At 41.0% G+C, this 27,784-nt stretch overlaps 1 protein-coding gene across 1 annotated transcript; it reads right to left on the bottom strand.

Annotated features, from left to right (window-relative positions):
- Nucleotides 1-27,448, bottom strand: LOC113037534 (sodium/bile acid cotransporter-like). Its single transcript, XM_026194749.1, has 7 exons — nucleotides 27,233-27,448; nucleotides 25,699-25,785; nucleotides 25,061-25,173; nucleotides 24,771-24,975; nucleotides 2,109-2,287; nucleotides 1,783-1,982; nucleotides 1-224 (listed from the first exon to the last, which is right to left on the bottom strand). Exons 1-7 carry the CDS (start codon nucleotides 27,419-27,421, stop codon nucleotides 172-174), a joined length of 1,026 nt encoding a protein of 341 aa, XP_026050534.1. The 5' UTR covers nucleotides 27,422-27,448; the 3' UTR covers nucleotides 1-171.
- Nucleotides 27,449-27,784: the final 336 nt, after the last annotated feature.

Here is a 27,784-nt window from a genome sequence, read left to right as displayed (position 1 = left end):
TAAGCTGTAAGTAAGCTAGTTTTGGTTACTTCATCTGGAGCCCCTTTGGTGAAACCGTTCACGCTAATAATAATAATAATAATAATAATAATAATGGATTGGATTTATATAGCACTTTTCAAGGCACCCAAAGCGCTTTACAATAGAGACATATATGAGTGGTAATTGACATCACACATCAGACTCTTTCAGATCCTCTCCAGTGGCAGCAGCCTGGTAAGTTTCTGTGGGTCAGACAAGCAGATGTATTAACACAAACCAAGATTTGGCACAAAAGTTGTTCAACCTGTGGTTAAATGTGAAATCCTAAGGTCTGGTTATTCATCTGTCTAAACAAAACACAATCACAAAGTTATTCTTTGCTTTGTTTTGGTGCTGTTTTGACATTTTTTTGTGTGTAGAATGGAAAGCAAGAACAGGCAGCAGAGACTCTTAGCCAGAAACCTTTTTGTGGGCTCATTGGTGCTTGCCTTTTGTTACGACTCAGGTCATAATTTCGTGTATTGTTTTCGCTCATCCACACCTGATGGTGGAATTGCTCATTTTCTCTGCCTCTTTTTTTCTGCTGCTTCAACCACAGACTGTGTGTTTAGTAATGTACTATGTGTTCAAGTTCCTGTGTCTAGAATAACTAGGTAAACTAGGTTTTCCTAGTTTCCAACCCAACCAATCGTGGCAGATAGCTGCCGCTCCCTAAGCCTGCTGAAGGTTTCCTCCTATTAAACTAGAGTTTTTCCTTCCCACTGTGGCCAAGTGTTGCTCATAGGAGGGTGGTTTGATTGTTGGGGGTTTCTCTGTATTATTATAAAAACCTAGAATGTAATACCTTAATACATTTATATTATATATAATATACTAAGTGCCTTGAGGCATCTACTGTTATGATTTGGCTCTATATAAATCAAATTGGATTGAAATCAAATTGAACTGAATTTAAACTATTGAGAGTGCCAGATGTTAATAATAATTACTAATGCTTAAATGCAGAATGCCATAAATTTGCATTTAACTGTCTCATACCTGTAACTGAGGCTCAAGTGTGCATTTATTGTGTGTTCGTCTCAGGTCAGAGTGGTGCAGTGGTTAGCACTGTTGCCACATAGTAGGGCTTTTGTTCTTGTAGAGGCAGATATGAGGCACATAATGCTTTCGGTGATCAATGAGACCACTCAAATGACTAACAATCAAAGCAAATACATTATTAATAATGAAATTATATAGAATAAATTACACTATATCTAATGTAGCACCTTTTTAAAAGGTCAGTTTGGGTACCAGTACATGAGAGTATAATATTGTCAATAGTGGTTCTCCATAACCTACAACATGAAAGGGTACAACAGGAGTACCTTAGAAGGCATCGCCCCTTTTACAAGCCCATAAAGGTACAATAAAGTACTTTGGGGAGAATATATCTGTATTATTTATTGTTTTGCTCTATACTTTGTGTAGTGTAAAAAGTACTGTTTCTTCAAACACAAAATTAAAAAATTGTTTAATTTAAAATATTTTAAATTTAGCAACTGGAGTAATGCAAACACTCCAATCTGAGGTGCTGCAACCTGGATGTAGTTCAGTGAATTAACCCAAACTTTGTTCTAGCATTGCCCACTTCAGATGTCCACAACATCCACACCCACACTTGATCAAGTCACAGTTGAATTTTTGTGAAATAACGACCAGCCATACATCTGTAGATACTTGTTTTTTGTTTTTTGTTTATCTTGCGTGATAAAAGGCCTGTGTTAAAATGTAACATCTGAATCCTGCTGTCACTCTTACCTTTCTCTTTTCTCTTGAACCTTTGGTAGCACCTAAACAGCATGATGATCATCGCCGCCTCCAACAACTGAGACACCAAGTAGACTGTTGGGAATAGATACAGAGGACCCACCACTTCGTCAGGGAAAGCTACCTTCAATATGGTGGTGCACAGCGGGACATTCTGACAGCCTGTTTCCATGGAAACGGTTCTCCGCTCCCTGAAGGCATATGGAAGGATATATGTGTGTGTGTGTGTGTGTATATATATATATATATATATATATATATATATATATATATATATATATATATCCATTGATGATTGAATTAAACAAATAACCTACCTGTGGATGAGTCTGAAGATTGAAGAGAACACGTATCCAAAGCAGTAGCCCATCAAAGGCATGAGACCAGCGATGGCCAAGAGCGAAGGAGACATCATAGTCAGGATGATATGTCCGCTTCCAATAGCAATTAAGCTCAAGGTCCCCACAAGTATAATCAGCATTATAATCATGCCTACCTAAGAACAACAAGACAGGACATAAATCAGTGTTTGACTTCTCTTCTTCTTTTGTGTTGCTCAAAAGAATTTGAGTATAGGATCAATTAAATTACACTTCTGGGATATTGATCTGGTCAGTTAAGTAGAGAGGGGGTTGTTAATCAGTTTTAGTGGCTTGGATGTTGATGAAATCAACAACAGGTGTGCCAGAGATGCAAAAACAAGACAATGTTCAAAACCAGAATAGTTTCACAGGTGGAGGCCGTTGAGATTTTACCCTCCTCATCATTTCTGATTGATTTAAATTTAATTCAACTCAACTTAACTCAGCTTATTTATAGCTCCAAATCACAACAACAGTTGCTTCAAGACACTTTATATTGTAAGGTAAAACCCTACAATAATACAGAGAAAACCCCAACAATGATATGACCCCCTATGACCAATCACTTTGGTGATAGATGAAGTAAAAATGCCTATTTAAAAGGAAGAAACCTCTGGCAAAACCAGGCTCAGAGAGGGACGGCCATCTGCCGTGTCCAGCTGTGTGTGAGAGGAGGAAAACAGGACAAAGACACACTGTGGAAGAGAGCCAGAGAGTAATTATTAAATGCAGACTGGTGTATAAACACATAATGAGTTTAAAAGGTGAGTGAAGAAGAAACTCATTGCATCAGGGGAAGCCTCAGCAGCTTAGACCTATTGAAGCATAACTAAGGGAGGATTCAGGGTCACCTGATCCAGCCCTAACTATATGCTTTAGCAAAAAGGAAAGTTTTAAGTCTAATCTTAAAAGTAGGGATAGTGTCTATCTCCTGAATCCAAACTGGATGCTCGTTCCACAGAAGAGAGGCCTGAAAACTGCAGGCTCTGTCTCCCATTTTACTTTTAAATACCTTAGGAACCACAAATAAACCTGCAGTCTGAGAGTGAAGTGCTCTACTAAGGTGATAGAGGTGATATTAAGCTGATGTTGTTAGACACCATAACAGCTGAGAAGATCGTTGAAGCCCATCATGGACACTTATCGCACTCACTGCACCTGTAAAGCCACCAGCATTTTGGAGGACGTCACACACCCCTCACTACACTCTTCATCTTGCTGCCTTCTGGCAAGAGGTACTGGAGCATTCAAGCCCTCACTGCCAGACTGCGAAACAGTAACTTCCCCCAAGCTGTCAGACTCCTAAACAGTTAGTGACTGGACTGACACACACACATGCACACCTTCATACACATCACTACCGAGCACTTATAGGCAGAATCTCTCTCTCACACACACGCACACCTTCATACACCACGTTACTTTTTGCACAATACTCAGTCTTTTTCACATTTCTTTTGCACTGTTGTGTCTGTATCGTACTGTTCTGTCAGGTACAGTCACTGTCAGGTACTGTCAGGTTCTATGTAGTCCTGTGTTGATTGTCTGTTATATGTCATATGTAACACCATGGTCTTGGAGAAACGTTGTCTCATTTCACTCTTTACTGTACCACTGCACATGGTTGGAATGACAATAAAGCAAATTTGACTTGACTTGATTTCTAAGATTTTTAGTGCCCAGAACAATAAACTCAGTTTTATCTGAATTTAGAAGCAGAAAATGACAGGTCATCCAGGTCTAGATAAAGTTGGGTGTTATCTGTCCAGTGAAAATGAATGCTATGTCTTTAATGTTATTGTCTGTATAATGTAAACACAACTGGTCGTAGGACAGAACCCTGCACTGCGGTCCAGCAGGACAAGCACAAAAGTGAGTCCACTGTCAGAGGCCATAAGAAGGTCATTTGTTACCTTCATTAATGGATTTTCAGTACTGTAATGAGCTCTGAAACCTGACTGAACTCTTCTAATAAACATTTTTTTTCTACAGATAAGAAAATAGCTGTTTTACAACTGCTCTTTGAAGAAGTTTTGAAAGAAAAGGAAGGTTCGACAGTGGCCTATAACTTGATAAGACAGCTGGGTCAAGTGTTTGGAGGCCTGTGGTATGCAACCAGTTAATAGGCCCTGTCAAGGAGAGCTGGACAGGGCCTTAGAAGGTTCTTAACCCACCAACAGGACAGGTAACTCCTTTGTGCAAAAAGGAACAGGATGAGCACTGTCAGAGCCCTAAAAAATTCTGTGAATGTCTCTTTCATAAGGGTGGCCTGAGGGCCAGACGTCCTCTAGTGGACCCTGTCCCTGACAGTGTGGAGGGTCTGGAGAAGCCATGGCAAACAGTATGCTGCCTGTAATATTTTTTAGTATGGTGGGTCAGTGATGGTCTGCGGAAGCATATCAAAGTGACGCACAGAACTCTACAGGCTAGGCAACAGCTCTCTGACTGCCGTTAGGTATCATTAGGAATTATTTGAGTTTAGAGAAAGATGTTTAGACTTGTCTGAAGACAAAGTTATTCAGTTTCTCTGTGTGTCAAGTTAAGAAAAAAAAATCAGCAAATTCTAGAATTTGTAGGATGATGTAATCTACAGGTTTTCCGTTTTGTTTGGGTTTTTTTTGTTAAACAAATATTTAAAATATGAGTCATTGAAGTCTTTATTTGCCATTCCTGTACCAACTGAATAATCAACACTGTTAATCAGTTTTAGTGATCTGTCTGACCTTCATTCTCCTGTCAGTATGCACAAACCTTCGTGAACTTCTTCGAGTACTGTGGCCTGTAGGTCTTGATGATGATGCCGATGCTACACGGGACAAGGATCAAGACCAACGATAACATAATTTCACCATAAGGGACAGCGTTCTGCACGCTGGGGAAACCCTGGCAGTAGATGTAGAGCAGGAGAGGCATCATACCCAGAGCCAACACTGTAGAGCAGGAAGTCATCACGATGCTGGAGAAGACAAGGATGAGACAAATACGTTGCTTTACTCTGAGCTATGGAAACTAGCCTTTCTGAATTAAAAATGACATCTGATTCTCACAGACTTCATGATTTCCATATTCCTCGTATTTTACTGACCCCATTAACCCTTCTCATAACTGCACAACGCTAAATGTCCTTGTCAACCTGATGTTCAAACAATTTACTAGAGATATTCCTGCTTCCTGGAATATTCCACTGACATGCTGGACATCAGATAGAGATATGCCAAAATCTAACTGAACTGTCTGAATTGTGCTTGTCTTGGTGTTATATTTGAAAACTCGACAGGCAGACACAGTGTGAGAAAGTTCGCAAACACAATCGAGTGGTATAACTGTTGTAAAGTTTTCTGCCTGAGCATTAATCACTTCAAATGACACTTTTAGCATCTTTTTGCTCATTATAAATGTATTACAACTACATAATTTCCCATGTGTACCTGAGGTTCATGTCCCCCTGTATAGCCAGAGCCATGGAGTTGGAGAAAATTCCTCCAGGACAGCAGCCACATACCAGAACAACCACACCTGTTATATCACTCAACTGGAACCCCTGTAACACAAAATTCCAATAACCTCTTGCAGGATGCTGTAAATAACAGTAACAATGTCTAATAGTCTAAAATACAATGTCTGGTGTCAATTATATACTGGTACATCAACACAAATTCAATTATACTGGGCAACTTTTGTCATGTGCCTTGGGAGTGTCTGGGAGGTGTTCCTCTTTGTTAGAGGAGTTCCAGATTTCCGTCCTCTGGGGTGGAGTTTCCAGCACCTCACCTGCTCCTCGTTTCAATGGCAATCAGTAAGTAGGGTTCTTAAACCAGCACTGCCTACCACTCTCCACCAGTTTGTCCAGCTACTGTTGTGGTAACTCTGACTCCTTGTGATCAAGTTCATGCTCGTCTGTCCCAGGTTTAACATTGCCTTACTGTTCTCAGTTCTATCAGATTAATCTCCTGCCGTGTGACTCTTCAGCGCTTGTCCTGTTCGGTTCTACTACATCAGTCAGTCTACAAACCATGGGGTTCACACTCACCACGCTCCTTGCCCTGCCTTCCTGACTGTCGTGGCTCGCTTGGATTTTCCTCCCTCTGGACCTCCTGGAAACCATACCGTCTCCTCTCACGTGCCCACCTGCCATGAATCTGCCTGATTGCCAGTTTGCCTGAGCTGAGTTGAGTAACACTTGGCAGTACAGCTCCGTTAACCTCTGTTTCCCATGTGAATTTCTAGTCTGTTCTAACTACGTTTACTTGTATATAAATCCCTGGACCCATCCCTATTTCTTGATCTGTTCCCCTGAGTCTGGCAGTGAGGTGTGGAGTGAAAGTGAGCGTGAGTGCTGAAGAGGATTGTGAAACTGGAGAGTCTGTGTTTTTTGAACCCGTTTCCCTTCCATCCCTGGATCCCTCAAAATCTCAGTCCCATGCACTGTAAATAGTTTCACTTGGTGTGATTGTTAATAAACTTGTGACTTTTATTCTAAATTCATCTGGACTGCACCTGAGTCTGTTCCACTCATTTTCCTCACATAAAAAAATCTGTTTTTGGTTCTTCTTTTTGGTTAACTCAGTGTAATTTTCACATTTTTTATTATGAATCCCTGTAAAAAGATTTTTGTGGGGAACACAAATCATAAATCACTGTCTGTATTTGTAAATTTGTAACTTTGTAAAGACAAATGTGTATTATTTATACTGCATGTTAGTAATCTTATTTAACTTTACATAAATACCAACCTTAACTAAGCAAAAGGCTGTAAGAGGCATGATCCCATACTGGGCCATAGCTGCAATAGCCAACCCCTTAGGTTTCATGATGTAATTCTGTAAACAGAAGAAGTTAGCAAAATTGATCATAAATTTACCAAACATGTATCATGCCACTGTGTTTATATTAACATGAACACGGCGGCATGTCTTCCCCTTCTCTCTCTGCCCCCACTTTCCTGTCCCTTCTTCACTGAGTCTATCCAATAAAGCAGAAAAAGGCCAAATGAAATATATATATTTTTTAAAAACTAAGATTACTATAAAAAAGTGCATTTTAATTGAAAAGGGTAAACTTTCATATATTCTGTATTTATTACAATAGATAATGTTCAGAAATCCAGTATCTCAAAATATTTCTATATTTTATTCCAGTTTGAGTAAATTACTCAAACCATGAATTCTTTGTTCCATCCAACCATCCACTTCTTTTCTGCTGCTTATCCAGGTTCAGGTCATGGGGCAGCAGTCGGAGCAAAGAAGCATAGTCTAGCCTCACCCTGGCCACCTCTTCCTGCTCATTTGGGGGACACTGAGCCATTACAAAGGCAGCTGAGAGATATAATCTCTCCACTGAGTCCTGGGTCTGCCACAGACCCTCATCCCAAAACGAACATGCCCTAAATACCTCACCTAGAAAGCATCCATGAGGCATCCTTGTCAGATACCCAAAACATCACAACTAGCTCCTTTCGATGTGTGGGACCAGCGCTGCTACTCCAAGTCCCTTTTGATTGGCTGAGCGCCTTACCCTGTCACTAAAGGAAAACTCAATCACCCATTTGTATCCTTGACCTCATTCTTTTTGAGTCATTACCCATAGCTTGTGACCATAAGTGAGGGTTAAACAAAGATTAACTAGTAAATTTACAGCTTCACTTTTATGCTTAGCACAGAATGTGTCAACCTGAAGAGAGAGGTATCCGTGAGGCCAAGTTAGACTACAAGAGAAAGACCGAAGAACACCTAGACAGCAACAAAGGCAAACAGGTGTGGATGGTATTCAGCACCTTACCAATTAAAGGAATAACTTCGGAGCTGTGAGAGGATTGCCTCCAGGGTACGACCCCAGTAACCCTGCCCTGGGTAGGGTAGAGTGGACCCCTGTATCGAGTATAAGGGTATACTTGATACAGGGTTTGTCTGAACAAAAACAGAATCAAATCGACTTTATCAATTGTAAACGGTATAACTTTATGGTCTTTACTTTACAATATAAAGTGCCCTGAGGCAACAGTTGTTGTGATTTGGCACTATAAAATAAAATTGAATTGAAAATCCAAATTCAGCTGACTACCAGGAGACTTTAGAGGACTTTGAGCTTCCATCTGTTGACAATCTTTATGGAGATGTAGAGTTCTTTTTCTAACAGGACTTATTACCTGCACACAGAAATAAAACTGATAATTTTTATGATGACCATTTTATTAGGCTACTTTGCTTGGCTGGTCATCCAACTCTCTTGGGTGAATCCTACATAGAATCTATGGGGTATCGTCAAGAGGAAGAGAAAAAAAAAAACAAAGCAAAATTACAGGTGAGCTAAGGTCCATTATCAAATCATCATAGCACCTCAGGAGTGCCACGATGCACTAATTAATGGAAGACCCAAGCAGAGTGTATAAATCAAGAACTGTTCCAGAAGTTGTAAATAATTTAATGACTGCTCTTAGGTGATGGTATAATATTTTGAGACACTGGATTTGTGATTAGTATGCCTCCCTTTGTAGGTTTTCTAGGCATGCCCACCTAGAAATCACTGGAGAAATTATCTACAACAGGTAAAATAAGCATTTCTAAGTAAATATATTTCTAAAGGTGCTACTGACATGAAATTCTCATCAGATGCTAACAACCCATCCAATCCACACATGCAAAGAAATCAAACCATAGATGTCCATTAATTAAGTTATGTATAGTAATGAGAAATGACACAGGGAAAAATTATTAATATTTCGTACAGAAGTCTTTGTTGGTGATGACAGCTTCTGTACGGAGAAACTAGTCGTGTGGATTGGTCAGGTGTGATTTTGGCCATTCTTCCACATAAAAGGTTCTATGAACTCTGAGCTCCAGCTCTTACCACAGATTTTCAGTTGGATTCAAACCAGGTGACTTGTTGGGCCAGTCTAGTTTCAGAGAAAGAAACTCAGTTTCCTTCGATCTGTGTTTAGGATCACTGTCTTGCTGAAACGTCCACCCTTCATTGTTCATCATCCTGGTAGATGGCAGCAGATTGTTATCAAGAATGTCTCGGTACATTTTCCCATTCATCTTCAATTATACGAAGATTGCTAGTATCATATGCTGAAAAACAATCTCACTCCATGATGTTCCCACCTTCAAACCTCACTGTCGGTATGCTGATTTTGGGGTAATGTGCAGTGCCTTTTGACCTCAAACATGGTTTTGGTCTCACCTGACCAGACTACATTCCCCCAATATTTCACATGCATGTCTAAATGCTTTTTAGCAAGCTTTAAACATGCTTTAACATGCTTACTCTTCAGTAATGGAGTCTTGTGTGCTGAGGTATGTATGGTGTGCATACAAACCATGGCAGTTGAGCGTTTTTACTTGTTTTCTTTGAAACACTTGTGCCTCCTCTGATGGTTCTTCTCACTCGTCTGTCTGGTAGCACCTGGTCATGTGCAGTTTATGGTGAAATTATGTTCTTTCCACTTCCAAATTATGGCCCCAACAGTGCTACACTGCAATCTTCAGTAGTTTAGACATTTATCTGTAACTAATGCCATCACTATGATTTGCAACAATAAGGCTGCGAAGGTCTTGAGAAATCTTGTTGGTTTTACCCTTCATCTGATGCTTCTTGTGTGGTAATGAGACACCTTTTTATAGGCAATCATTTGGGACTAAACCAGGTGAAATAGATTTGCATTAAGCGGCAGGATTGCTTTCTATTTACTGATTTCAGTTAGCTACTTTTTTCCCTGCGTCATTTCTCATGATCAAATGGTTTGCTACCAACATCTGGTGAGAATTTCACATCAACTATATTTACTTAGAAAAAATTGTGATGTTCATTACGTATTTTATCCATTATATTTCAACATGCTCAGCAATTCCTTGCAGGAACTGGAATGTGTTGTCAGGCATAAGGACATCATCGAAAACCCTGCTTACGTGTAATTTTTTCAAGCTTTGTCACAATGCTTTTCTGCATGTAGACAAACCACACATACATTCGCATTCACTGCTGATCTTGGTCACCTTGATCTTAGACACCTCCATGGTGCATCCAAGTGAAACCATGGTGATGATGATTATGATTGTAAACATTACTGTAATGACATTGCCAATCACTGGGTCCACAGCAGGACGGTAAAATGAGGTGGTGTTTGCAACCGTCACATTGCGCCACAAATCTTGATGAGGTGTCAGGTTTGCTGTGTTGTTCATGGTGCCTTCAAATCAGAACAAACATGAGGTTCTGAGCTGTGAGTGAAAAAACAAAAGTGGAGATGAAGGAGGAAAGAGAGCAGAGTAAGAGTTAAACAGAATACCAGCATCTTTGTTTGTTTACATTCTGTTTTGTCCTTAAACTTTGTGAAGAAAACTTCTCTAGCAGGAAGTTCACACTCTGTCTTATTGAGGTATCCTTATGATACAGATTCTGAGCTGTGGTAAGATAATTTTCAGATGCAGTTTGAGCTGTACTTAAGTAATAGAACTAAAGAAGCCAATAAATTGCTAAAATAAATGCAGAAAATTCATGTATATGTACTTTTGTTTGTTATGCTTGGTTTAATGTTCTGTTAAAGCTGTCATATGTTACAGCACTGTAGTAAAGACTATTCAATACAGAGAATGATTTCACTTTAATTTGTCCAATAATAAAAGAAATAAAGCCGCTTTAAAATCTCTGTGCGCAAGAGTGTCACACCTGAATGCCTTCTAAGAACTTTGTGCTCAAATTGATGGAGTTTAAAGTTTAACAGCTGACACTTTGGGAATGAAACAACAACTGTAACAGTACACTCTGGAATACTTAAAACATATCTCAGCATTGGTCTTCTACCTTTTCCTCGGGACCTGTGTTGACTGAAGCAGAAAGCCTGTGTTAATAAACAAGGTTGATAACTGGAGGTTGTAAGGAAAGCACTTTGTAATACGACTCACAACTAAGGGGGGAATTCCTGTAATTAAATGAAATTCCAATGTGTTACATTTAAAATTATAATGTAATTGCACTTAAATACTTAAACGTAGGCAGACCAGAATAAAGGGTTTATGTTTTTACATGAACAAGGAAATAATAATACTGTAAGTAAACTTAAGTCGTGCATAAGTAATTTGAAGTATTCTCTAATTTCATGGTAATTTTGCAGAAAACCAAACAATATTTTCCTATCTTACTCTGAAAATATGTTGTATTTTCCAGGGTGTTGGTCATATTATGAAATGCATAATTTGACCTTTTACATCATTTTTTTTACATCTGTATTTAATACTCACTACACTGATGTGCATGAGATTGAGGACTGTTTTCCCTTACCAAAGTTTAAGAAAAACTTAATACCAACAAAATTTGCAGGCTTATGACCTTATAATGATGGAGCCAAGTCTAATTTAATTTGTTTGTTTTTTTTACAATCACTGTTCACAAAGGAGGGTCTCCTTTCCTGTAAGAAACCAGCAATGTTACTCTGCTCCATTATACAGCCCACATCTCTAAAATGATAACGCATTTACAAGTTGAAACAACAACTGTAAGATGGAGGGATTTTCCACAAAATTAACAAGACATTATGCAATACTTAAAATTACTTACAGTATAGTTTGTCTCCTATCCTTGAGACTACCCAGAATTTAGACACCACTTAAAATTAATTGCACTACAAGAACTTTGCCAGCTTTGAAAATCACAGTTACATGTGCTGCAAACTGTCAAAATATGAAATGCCTCCAAGTTCTTTTGGAACGTCTTTCAAGACATATATGGTGCTGTAAACTCAGATTTTGCTTCCCAATGTGAAGACATGATAGATTATGTAAGGTTGGCTGTGTGAAAATGTTCAAGAAAAGAAGTCAAGATGATCATGCGGAACAAGCTGATGTTTCAGTAAAAGTAATTTTAGGAATGGCGCAGAGTTAATTTAAGCTAGAAACAGAACATGTCCTGCAGGAATTTAATTCAAGTGATTTAAAAGTTCACTTTCTTCTCCATTTCTAACATACATACATACGGTGCAAATACACTGAATCTTTTCTTGACTTTTAACACTTGGGTACAACATGTTTAACTAACTAATTAAGTAATTAACTAAACAATGCATATTCCTCACTGGAAGCTACTTCAATCTGGTTAACCTGTGCACTACTGAGAAACAACACGCAGCATTTAATTGTTTCAAATTGCGCACTCCTTTGTCCACATGCTGTGTGCACACAAATTGCTTTCACAAGATTGCACATGTGTGTTTTCTATTCATTTTGTGCTGTATGAAAAAACACTACAGCCCACCAATGCTTCATAAAAAAGTCAAGACTGACTTCTGGAGTTTGCTGCAGGTGAGAATTGCACACCTAAACCTAATAGCTATTCTGCAGAAAGCAGAAAAAATGAAAAAACTCACGATGATTTTCAAGAAATAAACAGTTGACAGATATGTTTACAGGTGTATTCAATGCTTGGTTTACCTTTTAGGTCAGATTCTTCCTTTGCTCTGCTCTCGTCTCTTTGTCATAAAATAAACTCCTTTTGTGTTGCCACTCCTTTTATATGATTCAAATGACACATGGAGGCCTCTGGTTGTCCACAGGTGCCATCTAGTGCACAGCTGACTTCAGCACCTACAGAGGAGACCATCCTCCTCCAAATAAAACTAAAATAAAATAGAATATTATAATACTATAGCACTACAAGACACTTTATTTTAGTTTTTAAATAATGTCTCCTCTATTTAGAAGTAATATTTTCATCTCAGAACATATATGTTGTTCCGACCACAAGTAATCTACATATTGTGTTTGGTATCTGTACAGCTGGAGTGGTTTGTGTGTGTGCTGTACTTGGATATTATATGTGAAGTCATGAGTGGAAATCACGATCAATTGAAAGCTCCCGAAAGACCAGAGCGGCTTGTTGTTGGTGGTGTTCGAGTCCATGTACTTACCCCCAAACCTCTCATTTTTGTCTGTTTCTTCTTTTTTTATTTGTCTCAGAGATAAATTAAATGTATGATTCAAGGAGTAAATCAGGCCTTCAAGGCCTTCAAGCCCAATTTTGTCACCACTATTTACTGTGTTTTTATTAATAAATTGTGACATTCTCTGCAAAATGTCATATATACATATATATCAGCTTTTGTTTGTTTTTTATTTATATACAAAATTGTGACAAATATCTTGTATGTTGCTGGTCCATCCCATCCATTCATCTTCTTCCACTTCTCCGGGACCAGGTTGCGGGGGCAGCAGCCGCTGGAAAGCCCAGACCTCCCTCTCCCCAGCCACTTTCCAGCTTGTCCAGCTGAGAGATATAATCTCCTCCCGGTGGGACATGCCTGGAACACCGCACCCAGGAGGCATCCTTCTCAGATGCCCAAACCACCTCAACTGGTGCCTTTCGATGTGGAAGAGTTGCTGCTCTACTCTGAGCCCCTCCCTGATGGCTGAACTTCTCGCCCTATCTCTAAGGCTAGCAAAGGCTGCTATGGTCAGTCTGGACAGTGAATGGCCTACCCAGCAGATACTGTCTGAAGTGGGAAGTGAATGCCACAACTGCTAGAACCTCTCGCCTGGTCGTGCAGTAGTTTTGTTCGGTAGCTGACAGCCACCTGCTCCAATAAGTCAGGGTCTGCTCTTCGCCCCCTTGCACTTGGAAAAGGATTGCTCCGATCCAACAATCTTTGGCATCAGTGTCGAGGAACAAGTCACCCTGGTCCAGAGGGTAACCCAGGACAGGGGCTGCTGTACTGCCGCTGTGACGGTCCGCTGTGCAGGCCATTCCATCACTTGTTGAATTTTCTGGGAATCTGTGGAAATACCTCCAGCAGAGATGATTTGGCCCAGATAGGCAACCTGCTCCCGGAACAGGCAGCATTTAGATGGCTTCAGTTTTAGGTTGGCTCCACGCAATATGATGAACGCTTGCTCGAGCCGATCCAGGATCTGGGTGCTAACCTGACCCAGGACAATGATGTCATCAAGGTACATTAAACACGTCTCCCATTGCAGCCCAGCCAGGACTCTGTCCATAAGCCTTTGGAATGTGGCCGGTGCATTGCATAGCCTAAAAGGCATCACATTCCACTAGAACAATCCCTTACGGGTACAAAATGCAGCTGCTTTTTGTACCCGTAAAGGTATCTTATCTTTTCAGGCTCTGGAGCCCATCTCTACCTGCCAGTATCCTGATGTCAGGTCTAGTGTACTGAAGTACTTGGCAGTAGAAAGCGTGTCAAGGGTATCCTGGATGTGTGGCGGGGGTCAAGCGTCTTTAAGAGTTCGCTCATTTAGTGGTCTATAGACCACACACAGTTGGGGACTCTGATCTTTCTTTTTCACCATCACAATTGGAACAGCCCAGCTGCTATTGCTAGGCTGAGCTGACCCAGCCTCTAGGCTCTGCTGTACTTGCTGGTTGGCCACTATTTGTTGCCATCCTGCATGGCGAGTGTTTAACTGGTGAACCTGGTGTGGTCAAGATGTCATGCTGGACGACACTGATGCGACCAAGGTCATTTGGGCCAGTGGAGAAGACATCACCATAGTACCTCAGCAGGCCTGCCAGTCCGCAATGGGCAACGTGTGTGAAACCGGGGCTGCTCTCAGTAAACTGTGGTTTTATAGGGACATTGCAGGTACAGTTCATGGTGGTGAATGGCTGGCTGCATGAGGGAGATGTAATAATCCAAGAAAGGTGATCATGTGTGCCATGCTGTCCCACTGTAAGTGGTGTAGATGTAATATTTCCAGGGCCTTCACAATCTGAGTACTGAAACTGCTTAAACTCGCTACACACTGCATTCTGCTTTGCTACTGGGGTTAAGAAAGGGTTGGTGTGAGTTGAAAGTGGCGGGGTGAGATGCCATGCAGCTTCAAATCCTGTCATATTGGCTGCTGCTACGCTTGCCATTGACGTTAGTTCCATGCCTGTGATGAAGGGGTTGCCACTACAGATCTTATTGTTTCTGTCATTAGCACGGTCCATATTAACTTTGCCACTTCATGGGCATTCTGACAAAAATGGGTTGCTAATGTTATTGAAGTGTATTACCTTGTCGTCCCCTTCAGCATCGCCCGGCGCCCCCATTCTCTCTGCTGTCTGAGAAAAAATAAAGTTTGCTCCCCTTCTCTCTTGGCACTTTGCAGAGTTTAATCCTGGAAAAGAGCCCCTAGTGTTGCCTCACCAGGTCCGTGGCCCCAAACCGTAGTAAGAAGACCTCTGGCTGTTACTTCGGGTTCCGTGACTGGCTCGTAGTCGGTAACAAGCTTACTGCACAGGTCAACTTTGCTATTGAAGAGACAGAAGGAGGCATAGGAAAACTGCTTCACCGGAACTTTATTTTCTTCCAAGGCGTAAACACCGTGTACAGTGGGCTCCAACAATTTACTCAGAACGAGCATCGCACACACCTCGGGCTGCTGTGGGAGTTGTTATATTTTTTAATGCCTTTACTTTCTGTTTCTTCCGTAGATACTCGTGATCCCCTTGTTTTCCTCTCTCCCTCACTCAGACACACACCTCCAGGAGCAGTCCCACACATCCTTCCACAGCCTTCATTAAAGGGCTATACCTGTAACATGAGGAACCCTGCTCGACAACGCCAAATTGTTATGGAAATTTTAACAATGACCTGCAACAAACCAGGTGAGCGTTTTGAAATAGTTTAATAACATATTGCAATATGGAGAGAAACATCCCAGCCAAAACACTAGGATCATCTCTGAATTGTGGCCACCGCCCTTACATCTTATATACCCTATCACAGACACTCTTACACAAAGAACATTGAACAGAACATCATATATGAAGGAAACTGTTTCCAGGGCCTACTCCGTGGATCGGTTTCCTCCGAGGCGTGGACGTCTATCAGCAGAGAATGTACCTTCACCTATCAGCAGAGAATGTCCCTTAGTCTGTAACACAGTCAAATATATTCTCAAGTAATATTCAAGCATGCCATTCAGCGTGTTAGTACGAGCAGCTCGGGAGCAGCTTGGGAGAACAAGAAAACAGAGACTGCTTTAGATTGTCTTCCCAAAGTGACTCAACTTTATTCACAAGTACAACAGTTTATATAGAGGGACAAATTCATGAGACAGCAGATTATCAGTTTAAACCAGTACAGACCAAGATAAGGGAGCGTCTTCCTGCCCTTGGGTGAAGAAGCATCCTTTGTGTAGTGTATTAGTTCAGCTACAATTGTGATTATCTCAGCGACATATTTTCAAGGCACAAAACGAAGAGTTCTTACATTAGTGAAATCTGAAACAAACCATTTGGCCTTCAACAGGCGTCTAAAAGATTAAGAAACTAATGTAGCTGAGGGAGTGATCTCTGTGGTATTTCAACCTTGTACCAGCCTGTGATTCTCACACATCAATTCTTGGGTCAAAGAGAAAAACACTGAAACAAAGGGGCCTTATTGAATGACAGAGTTTTCCTGCATGATGTCACTATAAAACAATATCCAGTAAATGCTCCCATGGTACTAAAATACCTAACAGTTCCACTCTTTTTTTATTATTATTTTTAAAAAAAAATAATAACTCAAATAGAAAGGAAAAATCACAAATGTAATAACATAATATAAAAAGCAAATCATAAAATGTAATAGTTCACAACCTAATGTTCAATATACACATCAGGAACATCATTGGTAACATCTGGCACATCCTCAGGATCAATTTGTGCTAATTGCAAATACATTGAAGTAGCTGTACTAGTAGCTATACGGGTTATCATTGAGAATGTGGCTTGCAGAAATGTGAACAGGGTTGCACTTTACAATACGAAATAGTAAATAAAAATCCTAAGATTAATGCAGTAGATATGATTAATAACCTAAATATATAAAAAAGACAGTTCTTTAGTCGTCTCCTGGCCTGGTCCCAGGTTCGAGAGACACCGTATAAGCGTCGTGTGATGACAATGGGCATTTCATTTTCTCCATTATCAGGATGAAACGAGTCTATCTTTATCAGGTTAGACATTGTGTGGTACTCTAGGCTTTCTGTTCCTGCTGGATGTTCGAGTACCTTGTTGTTGTTCAGGTGGGGGATCAAAGGGCTTTCTGAGTCTTGGCTCTTTCAGGCATTGTGTGTTAATCAGTGATTGTGTGTGTGTAGGTGGATTGGATCCGGGCGCTGGCTCGCCGGAGACGTCATCTACTTGATCAGACGCCTTAGGTGGTTTGGTGGGGCTGGTCTTAACCCTGCTGGCATGAATCCACTGAGGTTGTCCGTCTGTTAGGATGCTGGTTCTCGTCACTGCAAGTACAGTCTGGGGGCTGGAACACGCGGCCTCCCCGAGTGCCCTTGGTTTTAGCGACTTTACCAATACCGCATCTCCTGGTTTCCACGGATGGGTTGGATCTGTGGAAGGGAGAGGCTGAGAGAGACAAACTTTCTGATAGTTATTATTCAGTGTTTCTACCAGGTTATGAACATAGTCAGACAATGCAGTGTCTATGTCCCCTTCCAATAGCGGTGCCCCTCTGGAGGCTGACCATGGTGTTGGAAACGGTCTTCCCATGATTATTTCAAATGGAGATAATTTGGTTGCTGCGGATGGAGTCATTCTAATCTCACAGAGGACTTGAGGAAGTAGTTTGATCCAGGTCATTCCTGTTTCTATCATTGCTTTAGTCAGGCGGTTTTTTATGGTCCTATTCATTCTTTCTACAACTCCTGAACTCTGAGGATGGTATGGCACATGGTATTTCCAGTCTATTGCTAGAGTTTTAGCACACTTTTGAATTACTTCTGATGTGAATGAAGGTCCTCTATCACTGTTAATTTGGTGAGGTATTCCAAATCTGGGTATTATTTCATTGCACAACTTTTGACAGACTACTTCTGCAGTTTCTTTTGAGGTTGGATAAGCTTCTACCCATTTACTAAATTGGTCCACTATTACCAGTAAGTACTTGATGCTTCCTTGTGCTGGCATGTGTGTAAAATCAATCTGTAATGTATGAAATGGGAAATCTGGTTGTGGTAAATGCTGATGTTTTGCTTTTGGTTTTCCTACATTAGTTCGTGCACATGTTAGACAGGTTGCTAATATGCGTTTTACTGCGTGTGATGTTTTCTCGATTACAAATCTTGATTTTATTGCTCCTATTACCCCTCTTTGTCCGACATGACTCACACCGTGAAAATGGCGGACAAGGATTGGCAGTAGTGAAGATGGGAGGGCAATCAAACCCTCAAGGTTTTTGTATAAGCCGTCTCTGTTATCTAAGGTACAATCATTACTTTCCCAGTAAGTGTAATCTAAGGCAGAGGCTTGCTCTTGTATGAATTTTAGGTCAACATTTGTTTCTAAATAGTCTGGGAGCGTGACAAGTGGCAGCTGTAAAGGCAAAGATAATACTTCCCTTCTGGGTGGTTGCTGTGAGGCAGCAGCTGCTTTCGCGGTTACGTCTGCAAGAGCATTTCCCACTGCTTCGTCTGTGTCAGCCGTGCTGTGCCCCTTCGTTTTAACAACTGCAATTGCCGATGGCAGCTGTATAGCCTGCAAAAGTCTTTGAACAAGGTCAGAATTAGCGATCGATTTTCCATCAGCAGATCTAAATCCTCTTTGTCTCCACAATGTGCCAAAGTCATGCACCACACCGAATGCATAACGGCTATCAGTGTAAACTGTTACCCGCTTATCCACATGTAACTCACAGGCGCGTATTAAAGCCATGAGCTCTGCTTTTTGTGCTGAGTGAAATGGTAATGAGTGAGCCTCTAGTATGATGTCAGGCAATGTCACCACCGAATAGCCACAAAGAAATAAGTTGTCATTTGGTTTTGAACAGGACCCGTCCACATAAACAATGACTGAGTCTGGGATTGGTGTCTGCTCTAAGTCTGGGCGTGGTGCTGTGGATTCCTGTATACGTGTCATACAATCATGAACGTCAGGGTCGTCTGAACCATCCTGTCGGTCAGAGGAACACAGCATACGAATGAGTAAGTGTGCTGGCGAATTGGGTGTGCTGCTTGCTTTTATAGTGAGATTTGCTGTTGAAGTCAGTGTAGCTTCATAACCTGAGTGACGTTTTGCGGTCATGTGTTGTGTAGTTATGTTTGCTAGAATGGTCGTGACCTGGTGATTGGTGTGTAGAATAGTGTCATGTGAGAGTGTGAGCTTCTCGCAGTCCCTTATCATGATAGAGCAAGCTGCTACTGCTCTCAGGCAGGCCGGCATCCCCTGAACTACTGCTGGCAGCACCTTTGAGTAGAAGGCTACTGGACGGTAGCCACAGCCATGCTCTTGGGCCAATACACCTGCACAGGTCGTGCCGTTCTCTGTGACGTACAGGTGGAACGGTAAGTGGTAGTCAGGCAGACCCAAACAAGGGGCGGAGGTCAGCGCTCCCTGTAATGCATTGAAAGAGGCAGTCATTTCTGTGGACCACAGTATTCGAGGAGGCTTGTCTTTTTTGCAGCATTCACGCAGAATGTGGTCATGAAAAGAACAGTCTGGTATCCACTGTCTGCAATAGTTCACCATGCCTAGGAAAGACAGCATTTCTTTCTGTGTAGTGGGCTTAGGGACAGAGGTCACAGCTTTGACGTTGTCCGTGAGACAGTGTAAATCCCAAATATTGAACAGAAGTCTGACAGTACTGCATTTTCTTTGCTGATGCTTTGTGGCCAGTCTGTTGAAGGTGCTGGAGTAGCATGTGTGTGGCAGTTTGACATAGTTTTTCACTTTCAGCACAGAGGAGGAGATCATCTACATACTGGATCAGAGTACAGCCCTCTGGAGGAGTGAAGCCGTCTAGGGTAGCACGTACCACCATTGAGAAAGCCGCAGGGCTGTCTACCATGCCTTGGGGTAAGCGAGTCCATGTGTACTGCTTATCTCTATGTGTAAAAGCAAATATCGGCTGTGTGTCTTTATGCACAGGTACTGAGAAAAAGGCGGAGCACAAATCCACCACAGTAAAATGTGCAGCTGTTGCTGGAATAGATGTCAGTATGCTGGGAACATCTGGAACCAGAGGTGGCAGAGGCATGATGACTGCATTAACTTGCCTTAAGTCTTGTGTGAAACGCCATACGCCAGGTTTGTTAGGCTTTGGCACAGGATTGACAGGAGTGTTATATGGAGATACTGTGGGCTTTATTACTCCAGCTGTCAATAAATCTCCTATGATGATGTCTAAGGCTGCGGCTTTTTCAGCGGAAATGGGATATTGCTTGACATATACCGGCTTGTTGTTTTTCAGCTGAGCATGATAAGGTGTACAGTCAATAAATCCTACATCATTCTCACCTCTTGACCATAATGTCATGTTTTGATATTCAGCTGGCAATGTGACAGCAGAGATAGTACAGTGTATGGGGTAGGTTAGATCTGTGTGTCGACATGGTGCAGTGATGTCATAGCCTATGTCTGAGTTATGTGACAAAACCACTGTTTGGCCTTCACTGGTGTGAGCAGTTATCATGTTGTTGAACAGTGTGAGAGAAACAAATATGTGGCTTCCAGGCATGGGGCTACCTGGTAGTGGTGTCTGTACACGTGTTTGGCACAGTGTGTGACGTGGGATACCAGTCAGATGGATATTGAGTTCATTCTCCGCTGAGGCGTCCAGCTGACACAGAGGCTGTTCCTTCTCCATGGTGTCGGTGCATAGGGCAGAGAAAACATAGCTGTTATCAGTATCTGCAAACATTTCACCCTTTGTGTTAAATGAAATACACAAGTTCATTTTTGCCATTAAATCTCTGCCTAATAGATTCACAGGCGAGTTTGGAATAATTATGAATGGATGATATGTAATTTCATCTGGTTTTGGGCCCCAGCGTGTTTTTAGAGAATGAGTTTTGGGGCATTGCACTAGAGTTCCGTTTATTCCCATGGTGTTGATGCACACAGAGGAAACAGGCCCACTATAGAATTTTCCAGACAGTGAACTTTTAGTGGCTCCACTGTCAACTAAAAAGGAATAAGTCTTTTCACCTATCTCTATATCTAACATGGGCAAGCTTTCTGTGTTACGGGACAATTGCAAATGCAGCATCGTGTGTAGTGCTTCACACTGTCCCTCATCATCACCTGGGCCTCCCTATGGTTGGTCCAGTCTTTCGTTATCATATGGGTGGGGATTAAAATGTGGATTATAAGGTTGCTGCCTAAGTGCAAAGGGGCCATTATTTTGATGTGATTCCTGTCTGCGTTGCCAGTTACCTTGTCTGTAAGAGCTCTGCTTACGCCTAGTGGCAGGAGCTGGTCCTGTGTTTTGTGGTTGAGACCTATGTGCCGCTGATTTGCATTCCCTTCTCCAGTGTCCTATTTGTCCACAATAAAAACATACGTCTCCACTCCTATCTCTCCTTCTGAAATCTCCCTGCTGCGCTTGTTGAGGGGGCGGGGCCCCTGCATACATCATTTTTTCACTTTCCTCTGAGCCTTCAACATCAAAGTTCAACATCATCTTAACAGTTTTAGCCTTCGTGCTGTTGGGGAAAAGATCTGCACCAGCTTTTGTTTTGACAAGTGTGATAAAGTTCTTTATTTTCATGTCATAGAGATTATCAGTGGCAGTCAGCTTCAATAGTTGTGAACATTCTGGATGAATATTGTTTAAGAATGTTGTTATGAAAATCTGATCATTTCCTCCTTCAGGCATGCATGCCTCATTAGTCCAGCAGTGTGTGAAACGTTTCATAAACACTAGAATGGATTCATCTGGCTTTTGCTTACACATGGTTACTGCATTTAAATCAATTTTATCTCTAGACATTGTGAGCAGAAATCTCTTTAGATTTTGAAAAAAGGCTGTGATTTTGTCATCGTTTATCCACAAAAACGAGGTGGTGTTGGCTGCTTGGTCGTTTTTAGGGTCTAGTTCCTCTACTTCTTCAATAAGCTGAGATTCAGTCACACCTGGGATTCGTTGACATAATATATATCTATAGTCAGGCCCACCCAAGTGGTGGTATCTGGTACTTCTCTGTAATGCAGAAACAAAGGCTGTAGGATTTTGTAGAGGATCGGGAAGTTCTTTAATGGTTGCTGCTAACTCTGAAATTTTAGGGGGTTGAATGCAACACATGTCCCCTATTATCATGAACGGGAGGGAGGTGCTGACGTTATTAAATTGTGATCCCTGCTTTTCTTTATAACGGGTGTTTTTGTGGGGGCCCTCTTGAGTTTTTTCCTCTTTTTTCTGCTTTAAGTAGTTCCTTATTAAATTTCTGGTGTTAGTTATTGTTTTTGGCACAGTTAAACCATTCGCTACTCTAGTGTGGCGCTGAACATGATTATCTATGACAGAAACGGCTTCCTGCAGTTCGGCTTCCGTACGTTCAGTTAAAGGGTCTTTCATGATTTCCTCACACTCTGCCATTAACTGTTTTGTTTGCTTTTTATGTTCCTGTAACTCTCTTTCTCGTTCAGTGTATTCTCGTTCCTGTCTTTGATCTAAGTTAAACCAGTCATCTTCTTCTAATTTAGGTGTCATTTCAGTGCCTTCCTCACTCTTTTGGGATTCTGCTGTTAAATCAGGATATACGCGCTGATGACGTGCAGCCGCCGCAGCAGCTATTAATTCTGTTTTTTCATCATAAGGCGGCGGAGCCGTAGGTTGAACGGATGGGCATATAAGGCTAGTTTTTTCTGCAGTGGATTTACTAGAGCATGCACTGGCTTGATTTAAAGCATTTACGTCTGGCTCGGGTCCTTTTTTCCATAGTGGTAGCATGCGATTGGTCACATCACGACATTCTATCATATATTTTTTACAGGACTTTTTAATCAGCCTACTTTTCTTATCACAAATAGTATTTAACATTTCTACTGACCTGTTTTCTGGCGATAATCGTTCGGGATAGGGCTCCGGAAATACATTAGGATGCATTAAAGTTATAGTTCTTAAGTTCGAGACGAAATCAGTCACGTAAGCACTTCCGCATGTTCTGGATACGTAATCATGGAAGTCTTCATTGATTCGCGAGCGTGGGTTAAACGTAACCGGAAGTGGGAGTCGTACTGAGCCGCTATTTGTGATTTTATATTTTATTTTTTTCGGTTTTACAGTTAATTTTGAGTTTTTATCGGACCCGTCTAAGGTCTTTGAATTATTCTGACCCATGGTCAGTGATTTCCAGAGGGGTTTAGACGCTTTGAAGGATTTAAGTTAGTATCTATTTTTGCTGTGGCACACCTGAGGTTACTTGATTTTTTGCTAGCAATTTTATGTTTTTAGTGAGCAACTTCTCACTTTTTAACGAGCAACTTCTCGTTTTATGACCCCAGGCAACTTCCTGTGTCCTTTCTGCTGGTGAGCAACTTCTTAGTTTATGACAGCAGGCAACTTCCTGTGTCCTTTCTGCTTTTATTTACAAAACAACAGGCAACTTCCTGTGTTTCTATGTGGGCCACTAAATAAGGCTCCTCAGTGTATCCCACTTGTTACTATGTGGGCCACTGAAGAAGGCCTCGTCAGCGTATCCCGTTTCTATGTGGATCACTGAGAAAGGCATAACACAGTCTTATAAAATAAAAAGACAAGTGCCTACCTTCGTCAGGATCCCACTTCTGACACCAAAATTGAAGGAAACTGTTTCCAGGGCCTACTCCGTGGATCGGCTTCCTCCGAGGCGTGGACGTCTATCAGCAGAGAATGTACCTTCACCTATCAGCAGAGAATGTCCCTTAGTCTGTAACACAGTCAAATATATTCTCAAGTAATATTCAAGCATGCCATTCAGCGTGTTAGTACGAGCAGCTCGGGAGCAGCTTGGGAGAACAAGAAAACAGAGACTGCTTTAGATTGTCTTCCCAAAGTGACTCAACTTTATTCACAAGTACAACAGTTTATATAGAGGGACAAATTCATGAGACAGCAGATTATCAGTTTAAACCAGTACAGACCAAGATAAGGGAGCGTCTTCCTGCCCTTGGGTGAAGAAGCATCCTTTGTGTAGTGTATTAGTTCAGCTACAATTGTGATTATCTCAGCGACATATTTTCAAGGCACAAAACGAAGAGTTCTTACATTAGTGAAATCTGAAACAAACCATTTGGCCTTCAACAGGCGTCTAAAAGATTAAGAAACTAATGTAGCTGAGGGAGTGATCTCTGTGGTATTTCAACCTTGTACCAGCCTGTGATTCTCACACATCAATTCTTGGGTCAAAGAGAAAAACACTGAAACAAAGGGGCCTTATTGAATGACAGAGTTTTCCTGCATGATGTCACTATAAAACAATATCCAGTAAATGCTCCCATGGTACTAAAATACCTAACAATATATCTCTATACCTTCAGCCAAGCTCATCCTTGCCCCTCTCCCACTGTAAGAAAAGTTGCGACCACCCGTCACCTCCCTAAGAGCATGATGTCTGGAGATCTTCAAGGGGTTTTTAAATGTTGCTCACATGCTGTGTGCACATAAATTGCAAATGTCTGTTTCTGTTGAAGTAAACACAAACACAAACACACTACAAACACAGCACAGCAAAGCTTCATTAAAGTGTTAAGACTGATGTCTGGAGTGTGCTGAAGGTGAGGTTTTCTGTTGTCTTTTGTTTTTTGTTAAACAATATAACAAATATCAGTTATTAAAGTCATTATTTGTCATCCCTGCACCAACTGATTAATCAACACTGTTAATCAGTTCTAGTGATCTGTCTGACCTTCATTCTCTTCACAAACCTTTGTGACCCTCTTTGAATACTGCGGCCTGTAGGTGTTGATGAGGATGCCGATGCCACACGGGACAAGGGTCAAGACCAACGATAAGATGATTTGAACATACGGGACAGCGTTCCGCACACTGGGGAAACCCTTGCAGTAGATGTAGAGCAGGAGAGGCATCATACCCATAGCCAACAACATGGAGCAGGAAGTCATCACGATGCTGAAGGGAAAGACAAGGGTTATGATCACCTCAAATTACATTTTTTATATAAATGTATTACAAGAATATAACTTCTCATGTGTACCTGAGGTTGATGTCCCCCTTTAGTGCCAGAGTCAATGTGTTGGAGAACTGTCCTCCAGGACAGCAGCCACAGACCAGAACACTCACAGCTGTTATATCACTCAACTGGAACCCCTGTAACACAAAATCACAATAACCTCTTACAGGGTGCCAGTAACAAGGTTTAACAGTGATACAAGTGCTGATCTGGTGTCAGTTATATTCTGGTACAGCAACACAAATTCAATTATATTGGGCCACTATGTATTATAGGGTGAAGAACGAGAGTACTAAATGACACTGGAAAGAGAAATCAGATTTCCCTCATATTAGCTTCTCTTCATTGGTTCCCTGTTAAATTCAGAATTGAATTTAAAATGATTTTCCTCACATAAAAAAATCATGAATAATCAGGCCCCTTTATATCATAAAGATCTTTATTACCCAAAATGAGAGCTCTTGTGAAGTATGCCGACAGCATGGAAAAAGAAAATGCTTTTTTTTTTTTTTTTAAATTGATTTATTTTAATATTAATCTTCTTTCTGGTTAAGTCAGTTTGTATAGTTTTCTTATTTTTATTATGAATCTCTTCAAAGATTTTGTGGGGAACTAACTTTATATGAAGTATTATTTCTAATCTTATTTAACATAATACCAACCTTAGCCAAGCAAAAGGCTGTAAGAGGCATGATCACATACTGGGACACAACTGCAATAGCCACCCCCTTAGGTTTCATGAGGTGATACTGGAAACAGAAGAAGGTAGAAAACTGATCAGAAATAATATCACTGGATATATAAACACACTTCAAAATGTTAAAAAGTTCATTTCAATTCAAAAAGGTAAACTTTCAGTTTTCTGTATTCATAGCAATAAGTATTATTCCAAAATCCTGTATCTGTAAATATTTGAAGATTTTATTCCAGTTTGAGTAAAAATAATCAGTCCTTCCTTCCTTCCTTACTTCCTTCCATTTCCTGATGCTTATCCAGGTTCAGGTCATGGGGCAGCAGTCGGAGCAGAGAAGTATAGTCTTGCCTCACTCTTGCCACCTATTCCGGCTCACTCAGGTGACACCTTGCCATTTCAAAGGCAGTATTGAATAAGTATTGAACACTTTACCAATTTGCTAAGTGAATATATTTCTAAAGGTGGTACTGACATCATTTCAAAGGCAGATGTCACTAACAACCCATCCAATCCACACAAAGAAATTTAAACCAGGCATATCCATAACTAACAGAGTTTCCTTGGATCTGTGTTTGGGACGTCCACCCTTGTTTTATCGTCATCATCCTGGTAGATGACAGCAGATTTTCATCAACAATGTCCCGGTACATTTTTCCATTCATCCTTCCTTCAATTATATGAAGCATGCCAATGCCATATGCTGAAAAATACCCCCACTCCATGATGTTCCCACCTTCAAACTTCACTGTCGGTATGGTGATTTTAGGGTAATGTGCAGTGCCTTTTGACCTCCAAACATGGTGTGCATTACGGCATCCAAAGAGTTCTGTTTTGGTCTGACCAAATTATATTCCCCCGGTATTTCACAGATGTGTCTAAATTTTGTTCAGCAAACGTTGAACATGTTTCAAAATGCTTTCTCATCAGCAATGGAGTCTTGCTTCATGAGCATGCTTACAGACTATGGCGTTTTAATGCATTACGTATTGTTTTCTTTGAAACAATCGTACCTGCTGATTCCAGGTCTTTCTGTCCTTGACTCTTGGACTTGAACTCTTCTGATGTTTCTTTTCTCTCGTCTGTCTGGTAGCACCTGGTCATGTCCATTTTATGGTGAAATTGTGTTCTTTCCACTTCCAAATTATGGCCCCAATAGTGCTACACTGGAACCTTCGCTAGTTTAGACATTTATCTGTAACTAATGCCATCACTATGTTTTGGAACAATAAGGCTGCGAAGGTCTTGAGAAATCTTGTTGGTTTTACCCTTCATCTGATGTTTCTTGTGTGACACCTTGGTAATGAGACACCTTTTTATAGGCTTGGGACTGAAACTGCTGAAATTAGTTTGCATTAAGCGGCAGGATTGCTTTCTATTTACTGATTTCAGCTGGCGTAATGACTTTCCACAGCTTTTAGCAATTTTTTCAAGCTTTGTCACAATGCTTTTTTGCATATACACAAACCACATATACATTTGAATTCACTGCTGATCTTGGTCACCTTGATCTTAGACACCTCCATGGTGCATCCAAGTGAAACCATGTTGATGATGATTATGATTATAACCACTGCTGAAATGGCATCATTAAGAGCAGAGTTCACAGCAGGACGGTAAACCCAGGTGGTGTTTCCAATCGTCACATTGCGCCACAAATCTTGATGAGAGGTCAGGTTTGCTGTGTTGTTCATGGTGCCTTCAAATCAGAAGAAACAAGAGGTTCTGAGCTGTGAGTGAAAAACCACAAGTGGAGAAGAACAACAGAGAGCAGAGTAAGAGTTAAGTAGCAGAGGTGGGACCAAGTCATTGTTTTGCAAGTCTCAAGTAAGTCTCAAGTCTTTATCCTCAAGTCTCAAGTCAAGTCTCAAGTAATGTCAGGCAAGTCAGAGTCGAGTCTCAAGTCACTGGTGTAAAAGTCCGAGTCAAGTCACAAGTCTGAAACTTTGAATTTCAAGTCCTTTCGAGTCTTTAAAAAAAAAAAAGAAAAAAGAATGTTGCAGTTATGCTAAATGTAAATATTAGACCATGTAATTTTAAAATCTGTGTTTTTCTCA

The sequence above is a fragment of the Astatotilapia calliptera genome, chromosome 15, assembly GCF_900246225.1.
Source record: "Astatotilapia calliptera chromosome 15, fAstCal1.2, whole genome shotgun sequence".
In the NCBI taxonomy this organism is placed as follows: Eukaryota; Metazoa; Chordata; class Actinopteri; order Cichliformes; family Cichlidae; genus Astatotilapia; species Astatotilapia calliptera.
The sequence above is the reverse complement of the archived record's forward strand: the minus strand, read 5'-3'. Positions and strand labels throughout refer to the sequence as shown.

Bases quoted from the DNA above. Each gene is read 5' to 3' on its own strand.
- LOC113037534 (XM_026194749.1), bottom strand. From the start codon at position 27,421: ATGAACAACACAGCAAACCTGACCTCTCATCAAGATTTGTGGCGCAAT. The intron at 1,983-2,108 runs GTAGGTTATTTG...ATATGCCTTCAG, and splicing joins ATCTTCAGACTCATCCACAG to GGAGCGGAGAACCGTTTCCA. The intron at 225-1,782 runs GTAAGAGTGACA...TCTGACCCACAG, and splicing joins GTTCAAGAGAAAAGAGAAAG to AAACTTACCAGGCTGCTGCC.